The sequence below is a fragment of the Lissotriton vulgaris genome, chromosome 2_1 (genome assembly GCF_964263255.1).
Source record: "Lissotriton vulgaris chromosome 2_1, aLisVul1.2, whole genome shotgun sequence".
Lineage (NCBI taxonomy): Eukaryota > Metazoa > Chordata > Amphibia > Caudata > Salamandridae > Lissotriton > Lissotriton vulgaris.
In genome coordinates this window covers 1,863,077,853-1,863,103,713 of record NC_141687.1, presented here as the reverse complement: position 1 = coordinate 1,863,103,713, position 25,861 = coordinate 1,863,077,853, and the positions used below count along the sequence as shown (strand labels likewise).

Here is a 25,861-nt window from a genome sequence, read left to right as displayed (position 1 = left end):
CCTCTTTTAATCATAAATTGTCCTGTGACGCCCCCATTGACTCTTGAATCTGCGACCGGTTCTTTATACAGGGTCTGTAAAGCTTTTACTCAGTGGTTGAGACTCAAATCAGCCAAGTAAATAACAGTCAATAATTTATTGACAAGCCAGTGCAACTTGTTGAAAAGAAAATGTACTGTAATCATGACACCCAGCTAAATACTATACATAAAATACAGTAGGTAAAAATAATACACACATATACAGGGTGAGCAATCACTGTTTTACTGAGTCAGTTGATGCTAACTTAGGCTACTCGTATAGCGCATTATGTAAAGATATCATGATGAGATGTTCAAAGCAAAATATAACAAATTGCCCCTGAGGGACCCGTAAGGGATGGTCTCCTAACTTTTCTCTGGGAGTGTAGCTAACCCCTAATCCCGTTATGGAATGGTTACCCAGAAATTACAATCACAATTCCCCCAGTATCAGTATTTGCCCCCCACAATGTCCTAATTACATACTGTACCTTTAAGAAGTCCACTGAGGGCTTTCCCCCACCCTCCCCCCTTGTTGGTCATGGTCTCGGTTTGCACAGATGTGTGTGTCCAAGCATAAAGGAGGGGCTGACACAGTCCTGCGCCTGTTAATTCTGCAGCAGTTTCCGGACCCCACCAATGTGTGCACCCATAAACCTCTGCAGATGAGAAAGAGGGGCTTCACAGTTACAGGTAGGATGAGACCACATCCTGCTAGAGGATGGAGGTAAATATCTTTTGTGGATCTTTCTCTGGCCCAAACTCAATACTATCGACCAAGCGCGATGAAGAGCCCACCCTGGGTCACAGTTGTGATCTATCAGAGATAGAAGTGAAACCACTGAATGCAGTTGTGGTCCTTTTAAGCACCAAACTGGCAATGTTACTTTTTGCCTGGAGGTAAAACCACCAACTGCAGTTGCAATTCCTCACACTGTCAAACCATTTTTGTGTTGGTGTTTGATGCAGAAACAGCAGCGTGTGGAGCTGCAGCCGGGGTTAAGGGCGAGGAGGGTTGTTGTTTGGCATGTTCTTTTCACAAGGGAGTATCTACCTTGCTCCCAGGCACAATGCAGGGGAACCAAGGTCCCAAGCCCTCACCGCATGGCGGTGCAAATATTTCCTTGGACCATAGAGGGCCAACTACGTTTCTTCCTGCGCAGCTCTTCACAGTACTCCTCTTCTTGGGAGCCATGCCTTCATACAAAGGAAGATCGAGTCAGTGGGCTCCTTCCCCCAAGTTGGTTTCAAGACATCTCTTCCAAGTAGGATGCAGAACTTCCAGGATCCTGGTTTCAAACCTGGGCAGAGGAGCTGACAGACAGCGACCAAAAATGTGGAGTTGAAATGTATTTTTGCAAGAAACTACTAATAGTGTAGTCTGGATCCAACTCAAGCAATGTAAGCTTTCGCACTTCACCATATCCACTACTAATCCAACTAAGTTACCAGACACTCGAGATTGTCACTCTGATTCTGACAGAAGTGCTGCTAGCTATAGTGGTTATCTAAAATAGATAGGCCTATCAGGGCCCATACATTATACTGCATCTAATTGAAGACCTTACATAGCACTGTCTTTACTGGCCCATATGATATATTAAATAGTGACTTGATAGTTAATAAATTATCCCCCCCTCATGTATTTTCCGAACTGCAGCTTTCATCCTTTGGACAGACGTTGTAGTGAAGAATGTATTCTTGGGAGAAAAATATCCTCATTTTTGTACACTTTACCGACTCCCGAGTTTCAAATTTTTTTTCATTTCCTCAAAACCTCAGTTTGTTTTAAGTTGTAAGAGTTTATAGTGTTACATTCTATGGATATGACGAGCTGTGTTATGAATTCTTTATTGATCCAAGATCCAGCTCAATAATTGTGTAGGACAGTTGCACAAGAAGAGTGATTTGTAACAACTAATTGAAATTTTACTGGGAAAGTGCAGGTATGCGTTCGTTTTTATATAGCGCAAATCTTTCTGGGAAGAAACAGAGCACTTATATGATTTCGCTCAGGAGTTCGTGTACATCAAACGGGAATTTACATCTTTTGAATTGCATTCTGCATCACATATTTGCAATTCCATTTATCATATTTATATTTTTAGGCAAGGGCAATAAGGTGATTTGCCCAGTGCTTTAAATGGAAAATAATAAGTGCAGGTACTCATTAATATGAGTTAGAGGCGTGGTTAGTGGGCGGGGCTAGGGGCGGGGCTTATGGCGACATATGATGATACATAATGACTTCTATATCAATTGCAGCAACTAGCTGATGGAATTAAGTTTACTTATTTCAGAAATGCCTTCACAGGTAGCTGGCGAGATATATGGTAAGGCTTGTATAGGTACATGCTGACTGTCACATCCCTGCATCATATAATTAAATGCAACAAGCTCTTTGCTGGACAGCACCAATGAAAGAATAAATGCCAATAAGAAACAGGAGGTAACAAACCCTTTTCCCTCTGTATGGGAAGAAATGTTTAAAATACACATCAATGCATATTCTCAAGCAATATACACCACTTAAGCCGGTCCTCGGTTTAAAATGTCAGTATTTTGATACGTTTTATGGAACCACATCTTAGAGCAAAGTTGTATTACTATACGAAACGCTTGAGTAGAGCTGCTTTATTGGTCTCAACTAGGAAGAAGAGTGTACAACGAATATTTAAATTCTGTTGAGAAACGAACTTCTGTCTACATGTACCAAGACTGCAAGGTATCGCCACAGTAAATAGAATACCAACTCAGCGATCAGGACCTTCAAGACTACGGCCCTCTCCGCCATACTACACCTTCACAAAGCATTTCGAAATATGAGCTCCTTTGCAAAGACCGTGCTCTGTCGGACAGCATCCCTAGCAACAATCTCCTTCTGATGCTTCAAACTTTGAATTATCGAAAGGAGCACTCTCGCTATCTAACTACAGACAAATCCATTGACCCCAAGTGCTGCCTTATCCAGCTAGAGGACCAAAGAGGAAGAAGCGCCCCGGTATCTTGCGCACAATACATTCCTTGTAACCTTGGCAACTCCTAAATATGCTAAGACTGCTCGCAATCCTACGGACCTAATTAGTACTAAACACCAAACACTACGCAAAGTCTTGGACGAAATATAGCAGCGATATGTGCCAAAACACCACGACCTTCTAGTTTATACACAACTCGCTCTACTCCGCTCGTAACCGTACATTTTCCAAGGCACAGCTCTACAAGTTTTATCACTTTAAACTCTGATCTTGCCGAAATCAGGGCCGTGAAATGACCGTCTCTATTTCTATAAATGCACAGCTAAGGTCCTTTCAGTTGTAAATCACCTAGTGCCATCTTTACTTCCTCCTCACGTCTTACCTGAACTTCCCTCAGTTCCGGTCCCAACCATGTTTCCGGGCAACTTCGCATCCTCAACAGTTCTATGCTATACATGATCATTCCCACTTGTGTTTTTGCTTAGACAATATCTAGTCCTGTTCGTATCCCTTTCTAAGATGAAACACACATACACTGCCATGATACACGGACACCATCTATCACGTGCAATTGTGGCGACCACCATCGCTATGCCCACGCCCCCAACTTGTAAATAAGGCAGATGTTATCACGAGAGGGTCTCCAGGGGTCTGTCACGCCTTATATTTCTTTAAAGCATATGCTCCGAAGAATCTTCTGATGATCTCTCACACTTTCACCTCCCTCCCTGTTTGCTGCCCTTCTGATCGATTAATGGGTTCAACTGCCCTCACACCCGTCGCCAGACAGTTCTTTAAATACATTTTAAACAATTGCCAGGATCTTAAAGGAAACTGCCTTAACTGCATGTTCAGTTCCAGTTAAAGTAATGCAAAGTATTTGCTCTGCAGCCCGAATTTTTGAGTGGGTTTTAGTCACTTAAGCCAATTATCGACCTCGTGGAAAAATAAACACCTGCACTGTTAGGCACAGCAGGCCCTTTTAGACCCCTGCAGTCTGGGGCCATTCACATGGACCCTGCTGAAATCTCCAACAGCGACTGCAGGCGGCTTGGCGCCCTTACAAGATCCTGAGAGACAGGGCGGCATCTAACCTGTGTTAGAGGAGATAAACAATCGGAGCCTGCAGTGCAACTATTAGGTACCGGTACTCTCCCTTGGCTAATGAGAAGTGCCGGTACTGAGGGCCCGAAAATTTAGAAGTGCTGGTACTCAGTACCGGTGAGTACAGGCCCATTTAAAGCACTGGTTTTGCCCAAAACTGCATGATTTTCAACTAAGTGCAATCAAGTTTCGAGACTAAGATTTAAACCCAGGTTTCCTGGTTCCAAAGGCAGCAACATAGGCGCAACCTCTTCCCAAGAGTGGCTAACAGCTTTTCTACTTGGGTTTATGCATATGTCTTGATTTGGGATGTTTTTACACAATTGCAGATAATTTATGACTTAGCTTAAATATACCTGTAATTGTGTGCTTACTTCTCAATGATATGTAAAAGGACCACTGATCAAATGACATCCAAACTTCAAACTTTTGTCTCCTCTTTCACTGTCTGGCTTAAGTCCAGCTCCAGATTTATTTTTTAATGTTTTTATTATATGTCTATGTAATTTTCCGCAATATTGTTCCACAAGATGTTTTATTTTCTTCCTTATGGCATCCAATAGCATGCTAGATCCATCTCTAGCCATACACTGGTACAGGAGTTTGTTGTATTCTCTGCACTTGTGTTTCTCTGTACCCCTTTAAGTCCTGCATTCCATTTCCCTGATGTCATATTCTTATGTGTTCTGCCTTGGTCAGTTAGCTCCCTGCTTGATGATGGGAACACCAGTTATTCTCTGTGGTGCTTAATAAATACCTATTAAGCTGTACATCTGTCTACTAGCTTCATTTACAACACATGGCGACGATGAGCAGGAGAAGCTGATCAACCACAGAGGGAGGAGAACTTCACTGGTGAAAAGAACCACGCAAACTTTGAGAAAAAGGAAAATATTCTCACCCATTTACGCAAATTCAGAAGAAAAAGAAGAAGAATCGCTTATTTCAAAGTACAGTAATAGAAACTTCCTTGCTACCGTGGAGAAAAAGAATATCACCTCATGAATGAAAGTCTACAAGATTCTCAAAACAACTGGTGAGTTTGAGAGAATATTTATCTATTTACATCTTGTATCCATTCGTGACTGGATGGTATATAAAAGAAAATGCGCCTATTTGCGTTTGGATTGTAAAAAAGACTCACTCTCCTAAAGGAACTGCACCTCTTACTTTGTTTCACAAACTTTGGAGCAAGGAGAAGTTTTTGTGTGCATTTTTTAAAATTGTGGTGAGCGAGTGAACAACTCCGGCAGAGAAAACGGACCAATTTGTGTTGTATTTATCACATTTAGCGAACATTTGATGTATCCCCTTGTGTGAACCAGCATCACAAGTACAAACGGAGAAACTCACGGCTTGCATTTTTTAAATAAGCCCCTCGAGCACAAAGACGCACGAGTAAGCTCCACGAGCAAGAGACACACGAGCAGACTCACCGTTCTATTTCATGCCTTTGTTTCCATTCAACGGAGCCATCTACGCTTGCGTCAAGAAAGAAACCCACGGACAAGAAGGAAACAAACGTCATTGACAGAGATGACGTACTGGCAGTGACGTTACCGCGCAACGTAACGTACGTGGCGGCCATTTTGAAGCTTCTCTGGTATCCAAGCAACCAATACCGTCTCCGTGAAGCAAAACATTTTTAGCAATAAACAGCGCACCGTGTGAGAACAGACGCCTCGAGTGGCATACCGAGTGACTGGAAACGACATCTAAAACGGAAACAGGTGTCTGCAGCGGAATTAAAGGGTGAGAGAGGTATTTACTGACCGAATTTCGAGTGAACGAAAAGTATCAAAAAAAAAACGGGAACAAGCGTATACAGTAGAATTAAAGGGTGAAAGAGTTATTTACGATTGTTTACAAATCGAATTTCTAGTGACTGAAAAGAAAACAAGTGCCTGCAATAGAATTAAAGGGTGAGAGAGTTATTCACAATCCATATTTGTTTATTTATTAGACTCAAAGTTACTACTAACACGATTTCCTATACATTTCACACGTTTATTGAGGAAGAGTTGACATTTAAAGAATTTTTGAAATGGAAAACTTGAATGTCATTGCACCTCCATTGTTTCTACAAACTACTGGAGATCCACCCATCGAATGGGATGAATGGATAGACATTTTTGAGAACTATATCGAGGCACTTGATGGGAAAGATTTCAGTGCAATTAGGAAAAAAGCCCTTTTGTTAAGTGCTTTAGGCAAAGAAGGACAACATTCTTTTAAATATCTTCCTGTAGCAGTAAATCAAGATGGTAGAGCAATAACCAATGTATATACAGAAGCCAAAGCTCGCATGAAGAAACAATACGCGAAGGAAGTAAATATTGTCATGGCTAGGCACAAATTTTACACCCAACCCCAGAGGAATGAGGAATCAGTAGACCAATTTGTGGCCAGGTTACGCGAGCTGTCAATTAAATGCAATTTTGGAGAGATAAGAGACGAAATGATAAGAGATCAGCTGATAGTACAATGCAGGAACAAAAAGATGCAGGAAAAACTGTGGGCAGCAAAAAATCCTACTCTACAAATGGCCATTGATATTGCAAAAGTGGTTGAAGAATCCAATGCATGCATGAAAGAGATGGAAAGGAAAGATAACTCAAAGGAAAATGTTCAAGGGAATGGAGTTTCTTGTGTTGAGCAGGATGAGGTTGCTGTTGTGAATAAGAAAAGTGTGGACCAGGGTGGAAGTGGTCAGAGGAGATTTAACTATGCGTTCTCAGGCAATGACAGGAATAAATTTCAAGGTAGAATGTGCAGTAGATGTGGGAGTACTTTCCACAGTTCAGACTTTAAGAGATGCTTTGCAATCGATAAAATGTGTAGGAAGTGTGGAAGGAAAGGACATTTCGCAAAGATGTGTAGGAGTGCAAATGTAGATAAAGTAGCTGTTGTAGGGAACGGGGAAGAAGCAAGAGATATCGTTAGTATAGAAGGTGCCAACAAAATATTGTGTTTAGGTGGGGATGGTGTGAATGAAGGTGAGCCTGGAAGGAGATTCAGACCAAAAGCCCTATTTTTTATCGATAAAATTGAGGTTCAGCTAATGGTTGATCCTGGATCCTTATGGACCATTATTCCCATGCACATGTATTTAGCGAATTGGAAGAATGTGCAGCTATCTCCTAGTGACATTAGTGCCTGTGGCTATCAGGGTGAAAGTATAGATGTGATTGGGTTTATGGTGTGCCTAATATCATTTGAGGATCGCTCGGCTGAAGGTAAAGTGTATGTAGCCAAATCTGGTCCTGCGATTTTAGGATGGGGGCAACAGTATGACCTAGGAATAATAATAAATCCCAGAGCAGCACAACAAGTGATGGTGGTAGATAGCATAACCACAGATTCGATAGTTGAAGGGATGAATGGCCTGTTTGACGAGCATATAGGAGAGTTGAAGGGTTATGTGCATAAAATTGTTCTGCGGGATGATGCCATACCTATGCAACACAGGGTGAGAAAGGTTCCATTCATTGCACGAGAGGAGGTGAAGAAGATGCTGAAGGAGATGCTAGATCAGGGTGTGATAGAACAGATTGAAACGTCACCCTGGATTTCTCCCGTAGTTATTACGACCAAATCTGATGGAAAATTTCGTTTTTGCGTGGACCTTCGCACCCTGAACCAGAACATTGTAGTAGACAATTTCCCCTTACCGAACATCAATGAGTTGGTCCTATCACTAAAAGGTGGAAAGTATTTTTCTAAGTTGGACCTTCGCAGCGCCTATCATCAAATAAAACTACACCAAGACTCAAAGGCACTGACGGCGTTCATAACAACCGAAGGGATATATCAATTTACACGAATGCCTTTTGGTCTCGCCTCCGCAGCCGGGGTATTCCAAAGGATGATGGGTGCTGTACTCAAGGGTGTGAACAACGTAGTGTATTTTCAGGATGATGTTCTGATATTTGGTGCAACTGTTGAAGAACACAATGTGATTTTGAAGACTGTCTTGGAGAGAATGGAACAGGCAGGATTGACTCTTAAGAAAGAGAAGTGTAAATTTGCAGTGGAGGAGGTTGAATATCTTGGATATACCTTGTCTGTCGACGGGGTAAAACCCAAGAGAGACTTATTAGACTCCATTAGAAATGCACCACCCCCATGCGATAAAGATCAGTTGAGGTCTTTCCTCGGCCTCATTGAGTACTACGCTAAGTTTGTAAGGGACTTTGCAGAGAAAACCGAAAGAATCAAGGTGCTGTTGAGGAGTGGATGCAAGTTTGTGTGGGGCGTGGAACAAGACGAGTGTTTTAAAAGAATCAAGGTTGAAATTTGCGAGGCAGGCATATTGACACCGTTTGACACCAACCGCAAGTCAGTTTTGACAGTGGATGCAAGTGCTGTGGGTCTGGGGGCAGTTCTGGCTCAAGTACATGAATCCGGCCTCAAGACGGTAGCGTTTGCCTCGAGGACTCTCACTACAGCCGAAAGGAATTACTCTATAATCGAGCGTGAAGCTCTAGCCGCAGCATGGGGTTGCGAGTATTATAGGATGTACCTGTGGGGGTTCAAGTTCACTTTATTGACAGATCACAAACCCTTAGTTAAAATACTCTCGCCTGGCGGTGCGGGCAAGGGTTCCGCAAGGTTAGCTAGACTCGCGGCTAGGATCCAAGAGTACTTGTACACTGTGGAGTATATCCCCGGTTGGAGGAATTGCCAGGCAGATGGACTCTCTAGACTTCCGCTACCTTGGGAGAAGGTGGACAAGTTTGGAGTGGAGTCTCTCAACTCGGAGGGTTCTGTGGCTGCTGTGGACGAAGTTGTAGATATGTGTGCTGGGGCAATTAGTAGGAGTTTATGGAATACTTCCATGGCTAAAGATGTGGTGTTGTGTGAGGTCAAAGACATGATTGCGAAGGGCCCAAGGAGAGAGAGCTGTGTATCTCCTGCACTTCGTCCTTATTTAAAAGTCCTGGAACAATTGTCTATCTTGGATAAAGAGGGGTTCATGATTTTAATGGATGACAAATTCATTCCTCCTCATGAAGTGCGTTTTCCTTTATTTAAATTAGCCCATGAGGGTCACCTAGGGCAGTCTCTTACCAAGAGGAGAATCAGGGAAAATTTTTGGTGGCCCGGAATGGACTCCGAAATTTCTCAGTGGGTGGAGAGATGTTCTGATTGCTTGGAAAGCGAGAAGAGACTTAAAGTGGGTAGTCATACTAGTTGTGGCTCAATAGCAGATCCCGGGTGTCCATGGCACACTATATGTCTTGATTTTATTGGCCCTTTCCACCAGTTGAGTCAGGATATGAGGTTTGGGCTAGTAGTGGTTGATGTCTCTTCCAAGTGGTTGGTAGTCAAATTCATGAAGGAGATCACTACCATCAACACCATTGCTGTGCTGAGTGAGATCTTTAGAGAGGAAGGTTTTCCTATAAGGATCATTACTGACAATGGGACACAGCTCACCTCCCTGGAGATGGCTAATTTCTTGGGAAGGTGTGGTATTGCACACTCCAGGACCTCACTTTACAACCCCCAGGGGAATGGCATAGTCGAGAGGGCTAACCGGATGGTTAAGGGTGCCATTCAAATGGCGATTTCCTCTAGGATGGATGTGAGGAGTTTGGTCAATGACCTGGTGTGGGCCTACAGGACTACTGAAAATAGTGTGACCGGTTTGGTTCCATTTTCTGTCATGAGGGGACGTTCAGCGGGCACTAAGCTGGTTGCTGCATGGATGAAAGAGTATCTGAACGCTGACCTTCCTGCTGGTCCTGGTGAGCCTGACACCGCCTCTGAATCAGATGGTGCTTGTAAACTTGCCGTGAATGATTGGGTGAAAGTCAAACCTGGCCGTGTGGGTGCTGGTCTGACGAAGTTCAGGGGACCATTTAAGGTCAAGTCTGTCCATAAAAGATTTGTCACCCTATTTAATGGTGAGAGTTGGAACCTGAGGCGTGTGGCTCTGTATAAAAAAGCCGAGCGAGTACCGATGAGAACCAATGAGACTAGTGCCAACAGCACTAATGGGTCTTGTGCTAGTAGAATTCAGAGAGAGAGGAGACCCCCAGGTCATCTACGCAATTTTGTTTGCAAGTAAGGTCTCTCTCTGCAACGAAGAGCATGTACTTAGTATGTTTTAATTTAATTAGTCTTACCCTACTTTGTTTTTTTTGTTTGTTTCTCCTTATGAAGGGAAGAGGATATGTTGTATTCTCTGCACTTGTGTTTCTCTGTACCCCTTTAAGTCCTGCATTCCATTTCCCTGATGTCATATTCTTATGTGTTCTGCCTTGGTCAGTTAGCTCCCTGCTTGATGATGGGAACACCAGTTATTCTCTGTGGTGCTTAATAAATACCTATTAAGCTGTACATCTGTCTACTAGCTTCATTTACAACAGAGTTCTTGGCTCTCATATATCCTGCATCTCAGATAGGAATCTCAGTCTCTTTAAATGACGTCCTAATCGACCACCTCCAAGGAAGGTTATAGCATTATTCCTAAACCATAATCGTTGGAGTGTTCACATCTCCAACTATCCTAGTATCTGTCCTATATGTGTTTATTAGTCATTGCTTAGGTGAAAGGAAGACACCTTTGTGTATTTTTTGCTCTGAATTAGATTTGAGGCCGGCAACAATTGATAACAAAGATTTTTATTCATCGCTGGCCAATACAAACTAATTCAATATCACTAAAGTCTGAAGAAGACAACTATAAAAAGATAATCTTTTTATAAAATGAAATTGGTAGATGTGTAATGTAGAATTAATTTACAGCCTTCTACAGAAACACCGCTCACCTGTTGATGGTAAAGTTCAAAGATGCAATTACTTTTATTATCATGAAAAGCCTTCCATTGATCTGGAATCATTTACCCTTCATACGTACCCAGTTTGCCATTGTGGGAGTCCCAGCCATATAGGGCCCAGATGGGATGTATGACGTTACAACGCATACTTTTACAACGCATGCCATTACAACACATTTTTTACAACGCAACATCCATTACAACGCATTCCATTACAACACATGCCATTACAACTAATTTTTAAAAACTACCTTTACAACGCATTTCATTACAACGCATACTACCTTCACAACGAATACCATTACAACGCATACCATTACATTGCATGTATGATAAGTGTTGGATAGTGTAGGGGTAAAAATTACTATTCTAACACTAGGGGGGGGCAACAGTAGGGTAAGTGTTGGATAGTGTAGGGTTAAAAAATACTATTCTAACTCCAGGGGGTGCAACAGTAGGTTAAGTGTTGGATAGTGTAAGGGCATTGTGTGTTGTGATGGTATGCGTTGTAATGGTATGCGTTGTAATGACTGCGTTGTAATGACATGCGTTGTAGTGGTATGCGTTTTAGTGTCATGCGTTGTAATGGTTGCGTTGTAATGGCATGCGTTCTAATGGATGTTGCGTTGTAAAAGTTTTGTTGTAACCGTAGTGCGTTATAAAATTTGTGTTGTAAAGGTTGGTACCCGCCCAGATGGCACTTCACCCGATAAATGCCTGGATGGTGGTGGGGTATATGATGTTTGGAGATGTGGTGGTAGAAGGTAGGCTACATATGCTTGAGGACCTGATGATGAGGCGACCTGGGTCCAGGAAAGATTCTAATGTATTCAGTCCTCCATGAGGTGGCTGGTAGAAAGTGGGACTCCCAGAGAGATTTGTCACGAGTGCCTGGACCACTAGAGTTGATGCAGACTACATCAAGCACAAGATGGGCAATATCAGTTATTTGTGGAACTTGGAGTCGGGGTCCTTCTGATTCCTGCTTCCAAACCCTTAGGGAGTGGTGGCAACATAGAGTGTCTATAGAGCTGATGGACGCTGCCTTGCAGAGATGTCCAGAGTCCAATAAATCGATTACATGGAAAGTTCGGATCTGCTTTACACATTTCAACTATATGCATCACACGTACCTTTCCCAAGGCAGGATAGGAAAAATGTACTCAGGTGCGAGCACACAATGTCCCAGATGCCAACAGATCAGGCTGTACTTTCTTCATATGGTGTTGGTATGCCCAGTGATCTCGGATTACTGGTAATAGGTGGCCTCTTGTGTTTCTGCTATCAGGAATTCCATTCTACCCCGTGACCCCGCTTGATTCCTTCTGAACACAAGGGTGGCAACGGAAAAGACAACGCAACTGATGAGCTCCTAGGGCTTGGAGCTTGTCCTTGCGAAGCATAATATTGCCATGTCCTGCAGGGACGGCCTCCTCACTCACAGCATGGCAGACAGAAGTGGTGCGTTGGGCCTCAGCAGAGCTTTCATTACAGGCTGACGCACGAGCCAGAGAAAGGAGGTGTAACCTCATGTATTAATGGAATGACTACTAGACTACATTGAAGGACTTGTTGGCCAAAACTAAGTGACACCCCAATAAATGGATGGGAGACCCCCTGATGGTAATTTATCCCCTGTTGAAACCCACATCATATATATCCATGCTGGGTGCCGGGAGGATGGCGGGTGAGAGGAGGTAATGTCGGGCCTGGTTCTTTAGCAAAGGTTGATTTCCTGTCTGCCTTCACTCGTTCCCTGTTTCATTCCCCTAAACGCAAGAGGAACCACTGTTCCAAAATACTGTGCATGTTTCTATCCTTGATCTGTATCCGTATTCTCACAGTGACTGTGCTTACTGATTATTGAAGCTGTATATCGATGTACACAGGCTTTTGTTCTAAGTAAAATGTATTTTAAAAAGTAACAAAATAATCAATCAACCAATTATGAACCAGTGTTAAACCCTCCACAACTATGGAAGTTGGATGAGTAATGAGCAAGGGGAAATCAAGTGCCATTTTAAGGATGTTGAGGCCTTAGGTGAGATCCCTTGGGTGAGATGGGCAATAGCATATAAGAAGACAGGTGGAAAGAGAGGTCAGACACATTTTTCCAGTGTTTGGTAATTTGTTGAAATGCTACCCCCAAAACTAAATCTAAAATATGTAATGATAAAGGACACTGCGACCAATCATCAGAAAGAGATCCCTAAACAACATTAACAAACGAGAAAGGTACTGCATATTGGTGGTATGCTATTAGTCATAATCACAGATTGGATACTGTTTATGTATATCCATTATCCCTGGCTGTAAAACGTGCAAATATATGGTCTCCAGTTACAACGGTTTATTGATTGCGATGCTAAATTTTCACATACACGCAAAGTTTCGGCGCAAGAGGTGTCGAAACCTCCTTGACATTTTGATTTCTCTCTACTTTTAAAATTGTTTATATGGATTGAATTGAATTATGTTGTTATGTTTTAGGTTAACGACCAGGTTTGTATTATATTTTCACATTTTTTTCTCTTTTGTTAAGATAATCACTTATTTATGTATACTTATATTTTTAAGAAACATAGTATCTTTATTGCATTTACTTTTCTTTGTCCCCTTCCCGTTTACTTCAATAAATGTTATTCTTTAAAAAAAATTGTATTTACTTTTTAGAGTTTTATATAGAGCAAACATGACCCAAGAGGGCAAGCGCTTTACAAATGATCAGGATGAGAGAAGCTGGTAAAGCTGACAATAATAAGAAGAAATACCAGTACAGGAAGTAGCAGTAGTACCAAGGCGGAGTGAAGAACTCCCTCTAGTCCAAAAGGGAGAAACCGAACAGGCCATAGTGTCAGGCAACAGATTGCAAGTACAGCTTGTGTGCAATATCGGTGCCAGGGAGTAAAGATCCTGGGAGCTTGAGCAGGCATTTGTTAATCAATAGCACTTTCACTTGTTTTTTGAAAGACAAGTGAAGGGTTAATTTGGATTTCAAAAGGTAGGGAATTCCAGATTCTCGAGGCAATGCCAGAGAAGGCCCGATTGTACATTTTCTTCTTACATTTCTGCAGTTTCAATAGTAAGGATGTGGTGCTTGTTGAGGGTTCTAAGGCCAGGAAATCAAGGAGGTGGGAGAATGGATCACTTGTCCTGTGAAATCAGGGTCTTATGGGAACTGGTATAAAAACACTCATAAACGTACACAGACAATTGACGGTATATCTTGATTCTCCACCTAGGTGTACTGTTGCAGCATCATCATAGGGTTTTTAGATAATATATATGCTGTCCTCCACCTGGAGGTAGACCAACTGATTTTCCAGTAGTGTCCAGAGACTAAAAAGAGGGAGTGTGTGTGCTCAGGTGCAGTGAAGTTAAAATTCCCTACATCACTGTACAACAAAAAATTTTATTTAAAAAAACGGTGATGTGAGAAATTAAAAATAATGAGGTGGTGCATCAGTAGACCCAGTTACTAGTCTACTGCACTAGGAGGTTCTAGGGCCACCAGATAGTTCCAGCTTTTGTGCAACATCTCGGGGTGTTGGAGTGTTGGGGTGTTGGAGTTTAAGGCTTTGTGTGTCATGCATGCAATTCTTAACTGAATCCTTGCCTCAAAAGAGAGCCGGTTTAGTGATTTCAAATCTGGTGTGATGTGGTGATTGAATTTAGATCTAGTAATGAGCTTAGCTGCTGAGTTAAGGGAGGCCCAAAGAGGGGGCAACTTTGATCTAGGAAGGCCATAAAGAGGTACATTGACATAGTCCAACCTGGAGATTAGTAGGGCTTGAACAACTGACTTGAAGTCATGGAAGGGGAGGAAGGGTTTAATTTTCCTTAATATGCTCATTTGGAAGTTGGCTCGTCTGGTGGCTGAGCTGATGTGCTCATGCATGTTCAAATTCTTGTCAAGAGTTATTCCCAGTCATTTCATGGAGTAGATAACATGTGGAATGCAATCGAGGGCTGTTAAATGTTTCATCCATTCAGCAATGTTGAGTGATTTGTTTGGGAGGTGCAATTAAAAGGAATTCTGTTTAGAGAGTATTTAGTTTGAGATGGTTACAGGTCAACCAATGTTGAGTCTTTTGTAGAGTTGTGTTAGGAGACCTAATATCTTCAAGGGAGGAGATTTTCAGGTAAAGTTGGGCGTCATTAGCGTACATGTGATAGTTGATGTTTGATGATTTCAGAATTTCAGTTAACAGCTCCATGAACAGGTTAAAGAGAGTGGGTGAGAGTGTGGAACACTGTGGAACACCTAATGTGACATGTGTGGGGTTGGAAAGGGAATGATTAATCTTTATTTTTTGGTATATATTCTAGAGGAAGGAGGCAAACCAGTCTAGAACAGGACCAGAAATTTCCATCCTGCATTCCAATAAGTCAAGGAGGCTCTCATGTTTGACCATATGCTGATGAGAGATCTAAGAGGATTAGAAGATATGATTCATTTTGATCAAGCATTTGTCGCACATTATCATCTATTTGAGTTAGGGCCGATTCACTGCTGTGACCCTGATGTAAGCCGGATTGGTATTGGTCTAAGAGTTGGACTTGATTAATGTGATTGCATACCTGGGTATGGACACATTTCTCAAGGAGCTTTGAAAGCACTGGGATATTAGAAATAGGGTGGAAGTTATTTAGATTAGTGTAGTCCACCATGGGATTTTAAGGATTAGAAGGTTTTAGTGTTGATATGATTCTTAGTATGGCAATTTCATCAAAGGATTTGGATGAACTCCATTAGGCATTATTTTTGTGTGTGAGACCTGGACAGACAGGCCCCAGGGGGAGGAGGGCTGATGTGTAAAAGCACCAGGTGGAGATCTAATGCAGATTTTAAGTCTCTTTCAAGTGTTCCCGTCTTTCCCAGGAAGAATTCGCCAAGTTCTACGCAGTTAGGCTGCAGCTTAGACCCAGATAGAGAGGTGGGTTGCTTATTAGATTGCAATTTAACGAGTTCAAACAGTTTTTTAGGTCAGTTCCTGATGTCCTCCAGCTGTTTCCTAAAGAGGTTTGCTTTTACGCTACATACGCATTTGTTGTAAATGCTTCTCAGAGATCTCAGGTGCTTGAGGTGTTCGACAGAGGGGGAGAATCTCCATGATTGTTCAGCTAATCTAAGTTTGCGTCTTTCAGCGTTTGGGGTACCAGTGTACCAAGGCTTGGAGTCTTTGGTGGACATTATTTTTAGTTGGAGGGGTGCTATAGTGTCTAGAATGTTTGTCATTGAGTTATTATAATGATCAGTAAGGACCTGGACATATGACATGTCTTCAGGTGAAGTTAGGATGTAGTTGCCAATAGATGTCAGTTTGTTCAGGTTTATATTTCAAATGCTCTTTTACCAGTGTTTGGGTTTTTTAATTTGCGCCTTTTTTGAGAACACCGATTCAGTGATGAGGAAAGTGATGCTGTGGTGGTCTGTCCAATCACATGGAATGATAGATTCAAGTTAAATGGAATTGGCCTTGGAGAGATCCAAGATCGCTCCCAGCTTGTGGGTAAGATTGTCGCAGATTTGGATCAGGTTAAAGTCAGCTAGGAAGGTTTTTAGGTTAATCACTGCTTGGTCATTTGGGTCGTTCCAGTGGAGGTTGAAATCACTAAGGAAGATCTGGGCGCTATGTAGACCAGAGATGGTCATGATGATTTCCATAATTTGTTCAATGAATGGGAGGCTATCTCATGGAGGATGGTAGAACACATGCAATTTGCATCAAGGTCTAGCATTACTCCAGATATTGATGCCAAGGTATGCACATGAGTTGAGTGTCATTTTGAGCTTGCTTCACAGAGAGGTTTCTGGGGTGAATACAAGTGACTTCTCCACCTGTCTGATTGGTCTATCTAATCTAATGATGTTGTAACTAGGAGGTACGAAAATATCATGAGTTGGTGTGGAGGAGGCATTTAGCCATGTTTCAGTAAAAAGTAAGAGGTCGATGATCATGTGTAAGGATAAGGTCAGCAATATCCACCGCGTGTTTAGATGACTATCTGAAATTGAGGTATTTGTAAAGAAACAAGGGAACCCCATCACTCAAAAGGGACCTAGGGTACACATAAAATTACAAGCAACATTGGCCCCTTCAAAAGGGTAATGGACAATGGAACACAGAACTGCAATAAGACCGGTGTTAATATTCTCCAAATGAAGATTCAATTCATTTATTAAATTCACAATGATTCGATACCATAAAGCAAAGAAATATAAAAATTACGTGGGCAAAGGGTTGGAAGTAAACAGACCTCAGGCATTTATATGCAGAGTAACTTTAACATTAAATACATATTTAGTCATTCACAATAGAAAATGAATCTTATGCTCCACAGAAATTTAAATGAACCAATTTGGAGTCAAGATACAAAAGCCATCAGGACACAAAAATATATGCCTTAGTGATAGCCTGTTAACACTCTGTATACAATATTATATAGGTAAACACAATGGTGTATGCTGTCAGAGGCACAGTGGCCACATGTTTGTGGGCCAAGATCCTAAGTAGGACTGATGGTAAACGGGCCACTCAAATAAGATAAGGGTCGTAACTGAACGAGTGTCTCCTTTGATCGTATTTGTAAACAAAAGGTCATATAAAGAAAAAAACATCCTTGCTTTGGGCTGTGATTGTGATCAGGCCACTATTGTTTGTATTCCACAGATAGTTGTGTTGCCTTGTGGGGGGGAATAATAACACATTTGTATCACTCACATGAGGACCTTATACATAATGCCAAGGCAGTGTGATAGTGTAGTGCAGTTCCTATATTCCAAATAGGCTCTGCGCATTGGAATAATATATCCTATAGATGTGACATAGGACTTATGTCTATTGAATATATTAAACTTAATTGTGAGTGCCAGCTAGCTCAGAGGTCACTAGAAACTTTCTCGAATTCACATGAAGGGATTAGTTTCTGACAACCGCATAAACATGATAACTTTTGTTTCCGCAAGATAAAACTGATCTCCAGGGTCGTGGAAACAATAGATAGATATTTTACTCAGTAATTCGTGCATGCTTCGTTTCATCAGAGGTGCAGAGAAATAGAGAGACAGGCGTTTTCAATAAAAGTATTTATTGAACAGTCTTCTTTCTCATGCAGAAGAAATGAACTGCTACAATCGTAATACTGGCTGTAAAGTATAATGCGTACAGCAAGAAGAGTATTATAAAATAATACTGTAAAAGCACGGTATGGTTTCTAAGCCATAAAATATATACATAAATAAATAAAGACTAAAAAGTACTCAACTGGTGCTTCTAAAATACGCCTACCCCGATGTACCTAGCCTAAGTCTAGTACGAGGGAAGAAGTAAGTGTGGTGTAGCATAAATTTAGTATTCTTTTGCAAAGAATCTATCCAAGATTTCTCTTAGGGTCTGATCAGCTCCGTACCTTGATTTAGAATGAAGGAGGTCAGTCTCAGGACTCGATTACCCATCAACCTGCAAGGGTAGCTTGGAAACACTGGAGCTGGTTTTCTCGGCAAGAGAAAAGACAGCGTCTTTCTCAGTGCGTCTGCTGGAGGGTCGGCTTCCTTCGGCACTTGCTGTAGCGAGATGCGTTGGGCAAGTAGATAGCCGAACTGCTCCAAACCACTGTGTGTTTGCTATGGCAAGTGTGGGCATATTTATACCTTGAAGGTGCTGAGTTTGACGTAAAGGTGGACATAATAACGTCATGAAAGAGTCTCAGTTCTTTGAAAACTCCATGAGTTCTTGGACAAATCAATATTCAAGCAAGGGGAAGTCCCTAACTGCTGAAGCTGAGTTTTCCAAGAAATCATTGTGGATTTTCGGGACTAGTGGAAGTAGCCATGCTGTATTTGGACTGCATGGGCTAAGTCTAAATAAGGTTATGATTTCTATGCCTATATAAGGACATGGTGATTTATACCTATATAAGGGCATGAATCGGGAAAATTACACTAGGGTCCTAAAACGCTATACAACAATAGAGTTCACATGAAATTCTCTGTGTCAGCAAGGTAGGTGTTTCTTAGAACTAACCCAAGTGTCATAAATGCAAATGAGTGTCAAAAGTCAAAGTGACAAAAGGGAAGGCAACTTTACGAGTGTAAAATGGCACTATTTTCTACTAGGCCTAACTAGGACACATGACAACACCTGACCAGCAGAGCTAAAATAAAGTCCTGCATTCTCCTTTCTGCTAAAATGGACAAGCAGCACACAGGTTACAAGAATGATCATACATAACAAACTCTGAGGCATAGTTATTCACTCAAAAAGGAAGCAGCTACACTCAAGCAATCAGCACACTGCACCAGGAAACTGCACCAGAGCCATTTACCTTGATCATATTTCTGGCATTTCTGCCAACACTGAAGTCCTACACCCATCTGTGGAGAAGTAACTCATCCTCATTGGAGACTTTTTAATACAAACTCTGCAGCCATTCTCAGACAAAATCCAAAAATTTCAGTTTTAACATAATATAGAACTGGGATCATTAGAAGATTAAAGCGTACAGAATGTTAACATAATTTTGATGCCTGATCAGAAATTCAAATGAATCCTTCACCATTAAAAAATTTGGACAACTTTTTTTTTTTAAAGCAACTTCTACTCAATTTTTGGGCGAGGCAAACTTTGCTGTACATTTATTTAAGTGACCGATTAGTTTACCATCACAACTTTATTTTCATAAAGGGAACTTGGTAGAGATGAGCACAGTAGAACTGAGCAGAGGAGTGTTGAACACATATTGGTGGTTAGTTATTTTCCACTGTACAAATACTGAGCCCTTATCCAATGTCTAAATATGCCAAATACAAAAAATATGTTACCTTGTGTTTCTGGATTCCGTATTTGGGATGGTATATCGTGTACTTCCAACGTCCATTCTCCTTCAGCTTTTTCTCCCCAGCAGTGTACAGTCATGAACTCCCAGTGTTTGAACCCTTCAATTGAGTGATCGAAAATCCTGCAATTCAAGAACTGTGTCACACTCCGGTCTACACAGAGCAGCACCCAGATCAATAAAGCATTTCTGAGAGCACCACATTTCAATTTGATTCAATTCTATATTCTGCAGCTAAACAGCCATAAAAGTACATACAGGATCAAATAAAATGCAATGCAATGCAATTACGATAAGTCACAGTATAAAATGCAATATAAAGAAATCATGGTAAAAAACCTGAACCTAAAAAAGAATAAAACTTATGGTACACAGCTAGAATATCAAACTTTTCCTGAAATGTACAGCTCCTTTTATATAAAGCACAACGTTAAAACAAACATGAGGGTCTTGAAGTGCAAATATATAAATCAAAGACGTTTTATAGTCCCTAAAATTCTGTGTCAGGAGGATTGGTTTAAGATAATAACTCCTTAAATACTTGTAAAAGTTACAGAATAATAAAAAGGTCTAGTGCGTGGACCCCCATTTCAGGAAAGACTGCTAGATGGTGAACAACGCTGTACTCAATCTTGTCAAAACAAAACGATGGTAAGTGTTGTTAATAAATGACAAATAAGACTGCCATCCTTCCTGAAACTTAACGGATATATATAAAGCAACTGTTGGTTTCTTCATATGCAGCCCCATTACACACACGTGGATTGGTAATGAAGCGGGAAAGCATGTCCAAACAAGCATTGGCAAAATCAACCTGTCTTGCTTTGATAACGCCAGTTGTCTACAGCTATTGGCTTTACTAATGAATTTCAACTTGCGTCGGCATAGACAAAACCAATAGTTGTGGTCAGACATCTTGGAAATTTAGCTTTTATAATTCCAAGATTGAATACAGAGATATCATGGTGGGGATCTTATACGTATGAAAAATATCATTCTAAAAGGACTGGCAGCCGTTACTGCTTTTGCCAATGCTGCTTTATTTTAGAAATTCATTGGCAAAGACAACAATGAAAAGACTGGGAGAGAGGCAGGAGTTTTATGACAGAGTGAAAGAGACACAAGATTAGGCGTGCAACACCCATTGGACTCAAAGGGCTTCAGCCCCCCCCAGACGTGTGTGGCAGCCTGGGATCAGACAGCTTCTCGGGCACACACACAACAGCACCCAAGCACTTCGCAGGTCTTTCAAAGACCATTTTCATGTTAATGAGGCTTTGTTGTTGTTTCACCCCTTCTAAGAGCCCCTGCAGCACCACTCTGCCTATTACTTAAAGTTTCAGCCCCCCCCCCTGAAATTGTTTCTTAGCCCCCTCCCGAAATTAGTCTCCCCGAAATTTTTGCTTAGCCTCCCCCCCAAAAAATGTGACCAGCGGCGTAGGAAAGGGGGGGGGGGTGCGTTGGGTGGGTGGTGCCCAGGGTGCCATCACTGAGAGGTGTGACAAAATTGCAAAAATAGGTGTTTTAAACACATATTTTTGCAATTTTGTCAAGCCGGGGGTGACAAGAAATGTTCTGCCCTGGGTACCACCTGACCTTGCAACGCCACTGGAAGTAGCATTGCATGGTGTGGGGTGCTTGGACACAGTACACAAAAGCAGTGGGAGTGGGGAGAAAAAACAGAGGATTATGGCGGGGGCAGAAGTGAGGAAAAAATGCCAGTGCATGAGCAGTGTACTAGAGAAAAAGATAGAGCTCAAGAAAGATAAAGTGAAAAGGACCGTGTGCATAGAAAGAGAACGAACATCAGAGGAATGCACATGCAAGTAAGAGGCAGAGAGATGAAGAGAGAAAGACAAAGGAGCAGGACATGCAATCTCATTGAGTGCTAAGTCACATTTTATTTAAAGAAAATAAGTTGTCTGACGTCAACAGTGAAAGTATACACTGAAACAATCACAACTCTGCTTTATAGATCTGAAAGCTGCTTTTGATCGGGTGGATCGACCACTTCTTTGAGCTAAATTAAGACGTTGGGGTATACAAGAAAAAATGTTAAGAGCAATTGAATCACTATATACAGAAACGTAGATTCAAATTAAGGTAGGGGACGGGACCAAACTCCGTTCCGCTCGCGGATTTTGCGGATTTTCGGGAAATCCGCAATCCGCGAGATTTGCGAATCTCCCGCAAAATCCGCAAATCCGCGAGCAGCGGATTTTGCTCGCACTGCTCGCACTGTTCGCGTGAGTTCGCGTGAGTTCGCGCCCCGCGAATAAGTGCAAAATTGCAGAAATACGATCCTAGCAAAACTGAAAGTAACTACTTACCAGGTTCAAAAGTTCAGGCTCATCATTAGTAGCCATTTCCTGTAGTGCTTCCTGAGGGGCCCCTCCAGAGTTCAGTTGCCAGTTGAAACTATTATGTGACCCTGCTCTGAACCTCAGAATAGTTACACATATGCCACAAAGGTCCTGAATTACAGCTAAGGGAGACAAGCAGGAGCCAGGCTGGAAGTTAAAATCCATTAATCAGCCCCTAATTCATTATTGTCAGTTGGGGCAGGGCAGGTGTTGTAACTAATTTTGCAACAATGAAAGCACTTAGCAAGTGCAAAAGATCACTAATCAGGGCGCACTAAGGAAGCAGGTGCCAGCTAAAAAAATATTCTGTGACACATTAATCAGCCCCAAATTAATTCAGGTCACTTGAGGCAGGGAAGGTGTGCTTTGCTTTGCCGAAAATAATGTACACTGGACAACCAGAGGGTGTGGTGATGAAACAGAGGGTGGCATGGGTGGGCCAGAGGGTGGCATGAGTAGTCAGAGAGTGGCAGTGGTGACAGAGAGTGGCAGTGATGAAGAAGAGTGTCCCAAACAGGCTGGACACGTAGAAACAACAAGTTCGCAAAACTTGCGACCCGACAGGTAAGTTCGCAATTTGCGAAAGTGTACAAAACCCTCGCGAACTGGCAGAAACACGGGCGAACACAAAAAAAAAAAATCCGCAAATTCGCGGGAATTCGCGGATTTTGCGGATTGCGAATCCGCAAATCCGCAAAATTTGCGAACGCGAGATCCGCAAAATTCGCTCATGCCTAATACCAACCGCTAGGGGTCTTAAACAAGGGTATGTGCTAGCTTCACATCTGTTTAATCTAGTTATGGTAGATCTGACTCCCCACCTGGATCTAGTTAACGCACATGCGCCAAGGTTAGGCCACTGACGATATCCCATCTAGCATACGCTGATGACATTGTGCTGCTGAGTCATACAGAAATCGGACTCCAAAGATTGATCAAAGAAACAACGGCGTATACAAAACTAAACAAATTAGAAATAAACATTGCTAAAACAAAAGCCATGCTTATTGGGAATAATTCCTGTGCTTCTTTAAAGATCAAGCTGGATAATCTAACCATAGAAGAAGCCAGTACCTATAAGTATTTGGGTTTTAATTTTGATAAAAACTGTAATTTTCATGCCCATCAGCAGTACATGGTTAGGAAGAACAATGCCTTAATACACGCATTCAGCTTGCTTGCAAACAACTAGACGATCCCCCTTACCAACCACAGCTTTCTGCAATTAAAGCAAAATTGCTTCCTTCTCTAACCTATGCAAGTATGGTGATCATTGGTTGGGATTCCAAAGTGTTAGACAGGTTACAAACCAAAACATATAAGCAGGTATTTCATCTGCCCAGTAATGCCTCGCCAGCCCAAATTTGTTTGGAATTTTGACTGACACAGCCATATATAGCAAGAAGGTACCACTTCATAAAAACCATGCACAAAATACGATATAATAGATCTAGTCCTCTAGTCAACGTGTTATGGGAAGCCTTGGTCAACGATGACAATTCAAATTACAATAAATATTTGTTTTCATCTTTACAACTAACTAATGCGGGTGATATGTGGGACTTGAACTTGTCTCATCCTACGCTTTGCCAGGCCATAAACAAAGCGGCAAAAATTCATTCATTAGTTGATGATAAAACTATATTTTCGCGACAAGCCCATGCATGGATGACAATTCAAACGTATGTCACATTGCAACCAGCAACTTACTTTCAGCTAACCTATCCGGTGCATTTCAAGAAGAAACTATTGGCCATGCGCCTAGGCGATCTCCCGTCTCAGTCAGATAAACCATTTTGGCGATACAAAGGATCAGAAATGTGCAGACTGTGTGATGCCCCAGACGAGGACTTCGTGCTTTTGGTCTGTATAAGTCCCAAATTGAACAATGCGCGTCAACTACTTTTAAGGTACTTATTTAATGAGCGAGGGATTCGTACGTGCAGAACAGCCATTATGAGAAGCCTGGATTCTACAGACCCTCAGCTAAATTGTAAACTTGTGAAGTTCTTACAATCTCATGATAGAGCAGTAAAACAGGATTGTAAGTAGTACTCAACATCACAAGGTCCCTGTTCAGACACAAGACTGTATGACATTGATAGGAGGACAAAATTATAGCAGGATGACGATATCTAGAAATGTCGAATTCTGTTTCTTCCACCTGATGCATACCCCACACGAATAATCTGGTGAAAATTGAAAAATCCTTGCAAATATGTACTGAATATATTTTATAACATTCTATTTTAACAAACCCATGATTTTTTTGTGTTATAGAAATATTTATCAACGTTTTAATGAAATTTTTTTTTAACATATATCTAATTTGTATTTGTATTGTGATGGCTTTTATTAACTAATAACAATAAACAATAATCAATAATCATCACTGAATCAATCAAAAATAAGGGCGAAACCTAAGTGCTCCAGGGGCGGCACAAATACAGAAGAATAGGGAGGAAAGCCTTCAAATTAAGAGCAGCGAACTGAGTTAGACAAGAAAAACACCCAGTCATGAGCAAAGGGTAACCCCAAAGACCACACTAAAGTGCTTTGGTGCAATACTCGGACTGACATCTAAAGCCGCATTTTCAATGTGGAAAAAACATTTCCTGGTGAAAAAGCACATCCCTGGGTAAACCCCACTTGTTGACTAATTTACGACGCCATTCACTAATTCATATTTTTATAAAGTTACTAAAGCCACCTCACAGTGGTCTCTAGGTGCTGTAGAAGAAATCCAAAACTGCAATGTAGAGAGAAACTACTGTGTAAAGATTTAGATTATCAAGGCTTTTCCAAAATGGCAATTGTCTGGCAGTGGCTGTTGTTCAGGCCCGGTTCTAGAGGCCTGGCACACCTTTAAATAGGTGTGCCGTGGCGCAAACAGGGTAGGTGCACGCATTACTATGAATGTGCTGCCTTCAGGGCAGCCACAAACTTGCACTACATTGTAGTGAAATACAAAGCAGCAGCTTCAAAACCGCTCCATCTTTCACGTTGCAGATGGTATGATAGCGCTGGCACTACATGTGCACCAGCGCTATCTGTATGCACGAGTGACTGTGGGCCCTTCTGTAATACCAAAGTGCTCAGGGAGGGGGGCGCACAAAGAGGGAGCACATGCCCGTTGCTCTACCCTCCCCCCTAAGGACCCTGTGTATTACAGCCCCAGGAGGTATTGATGATTTAGTTTGACTCTAACAAAATGGTGGGTTGACCCTTGCTTTTTATGTCACCTGTTGCATGTATCAAACTGCGATCAATCAAATGAAACTGTGTTCTAAAACAGATACAGGTTCCTTAGCGCCACGCATTCTGAACATTTAGTGGATGTTAGGACAAAAACCTCTCCGAAACATGCAGTTGAAATGTATAACTGCATAACTATTCATTTGAATGACTCAACAAACAGAACACCTGCAGGCACTTGAATGACAGGAGTTATGGTTACAGGACAAAACAAACGTTATGGCCCTTTTAAGGATGACAGTCAAAGCAGGTCCTGCTGGAATTCAAACCTGTTCCTGTAGATCTTGGGGCAGAACCTCAGGCAACCGAGGTGCCCTACTAGACTACAAGGGAACTCTACATAACACAGTAATATTTGCAACATACCATTTTAAACTTAGAGGGCGTATTATGCACTTAACAGTGGCTGATGAGAGGAGCAGTCCAATGGAGAATCGAGGCATGCAATTAGAGCAGTGCTGCACAGGAGCCTGCCAAACTGTTTTCAAACAATTAAATTGTACTATGCACCTGCAGGT

At 41.8% G+C, this 25,861-nt stretch overlaps 1 protein-coding gene across 1 annotated transcript in view; it reads right to left on the bottom strand.

The window, feature by feature from the left end:
* PCSK6 (proprotein convertase subtilisin/kexin type 6) overlaps positions 1-25,861 on the bottom strand; it is a 1,364,483-nt gene that overhangs the window by 181,192 nt on the left and 1,157,430 nt on the right. Inside the window, exon 13 of the mRNA XM_086958053.1 lies at positions 19,712-19,848. Within this exon, the coding sequence (XP_086814179.1) occupies positions 19,712-19,848 (137 nt within the window). The remainder of the gene's footprint in view (positions 1-19,711; positions 19,849-25,861) is intronic.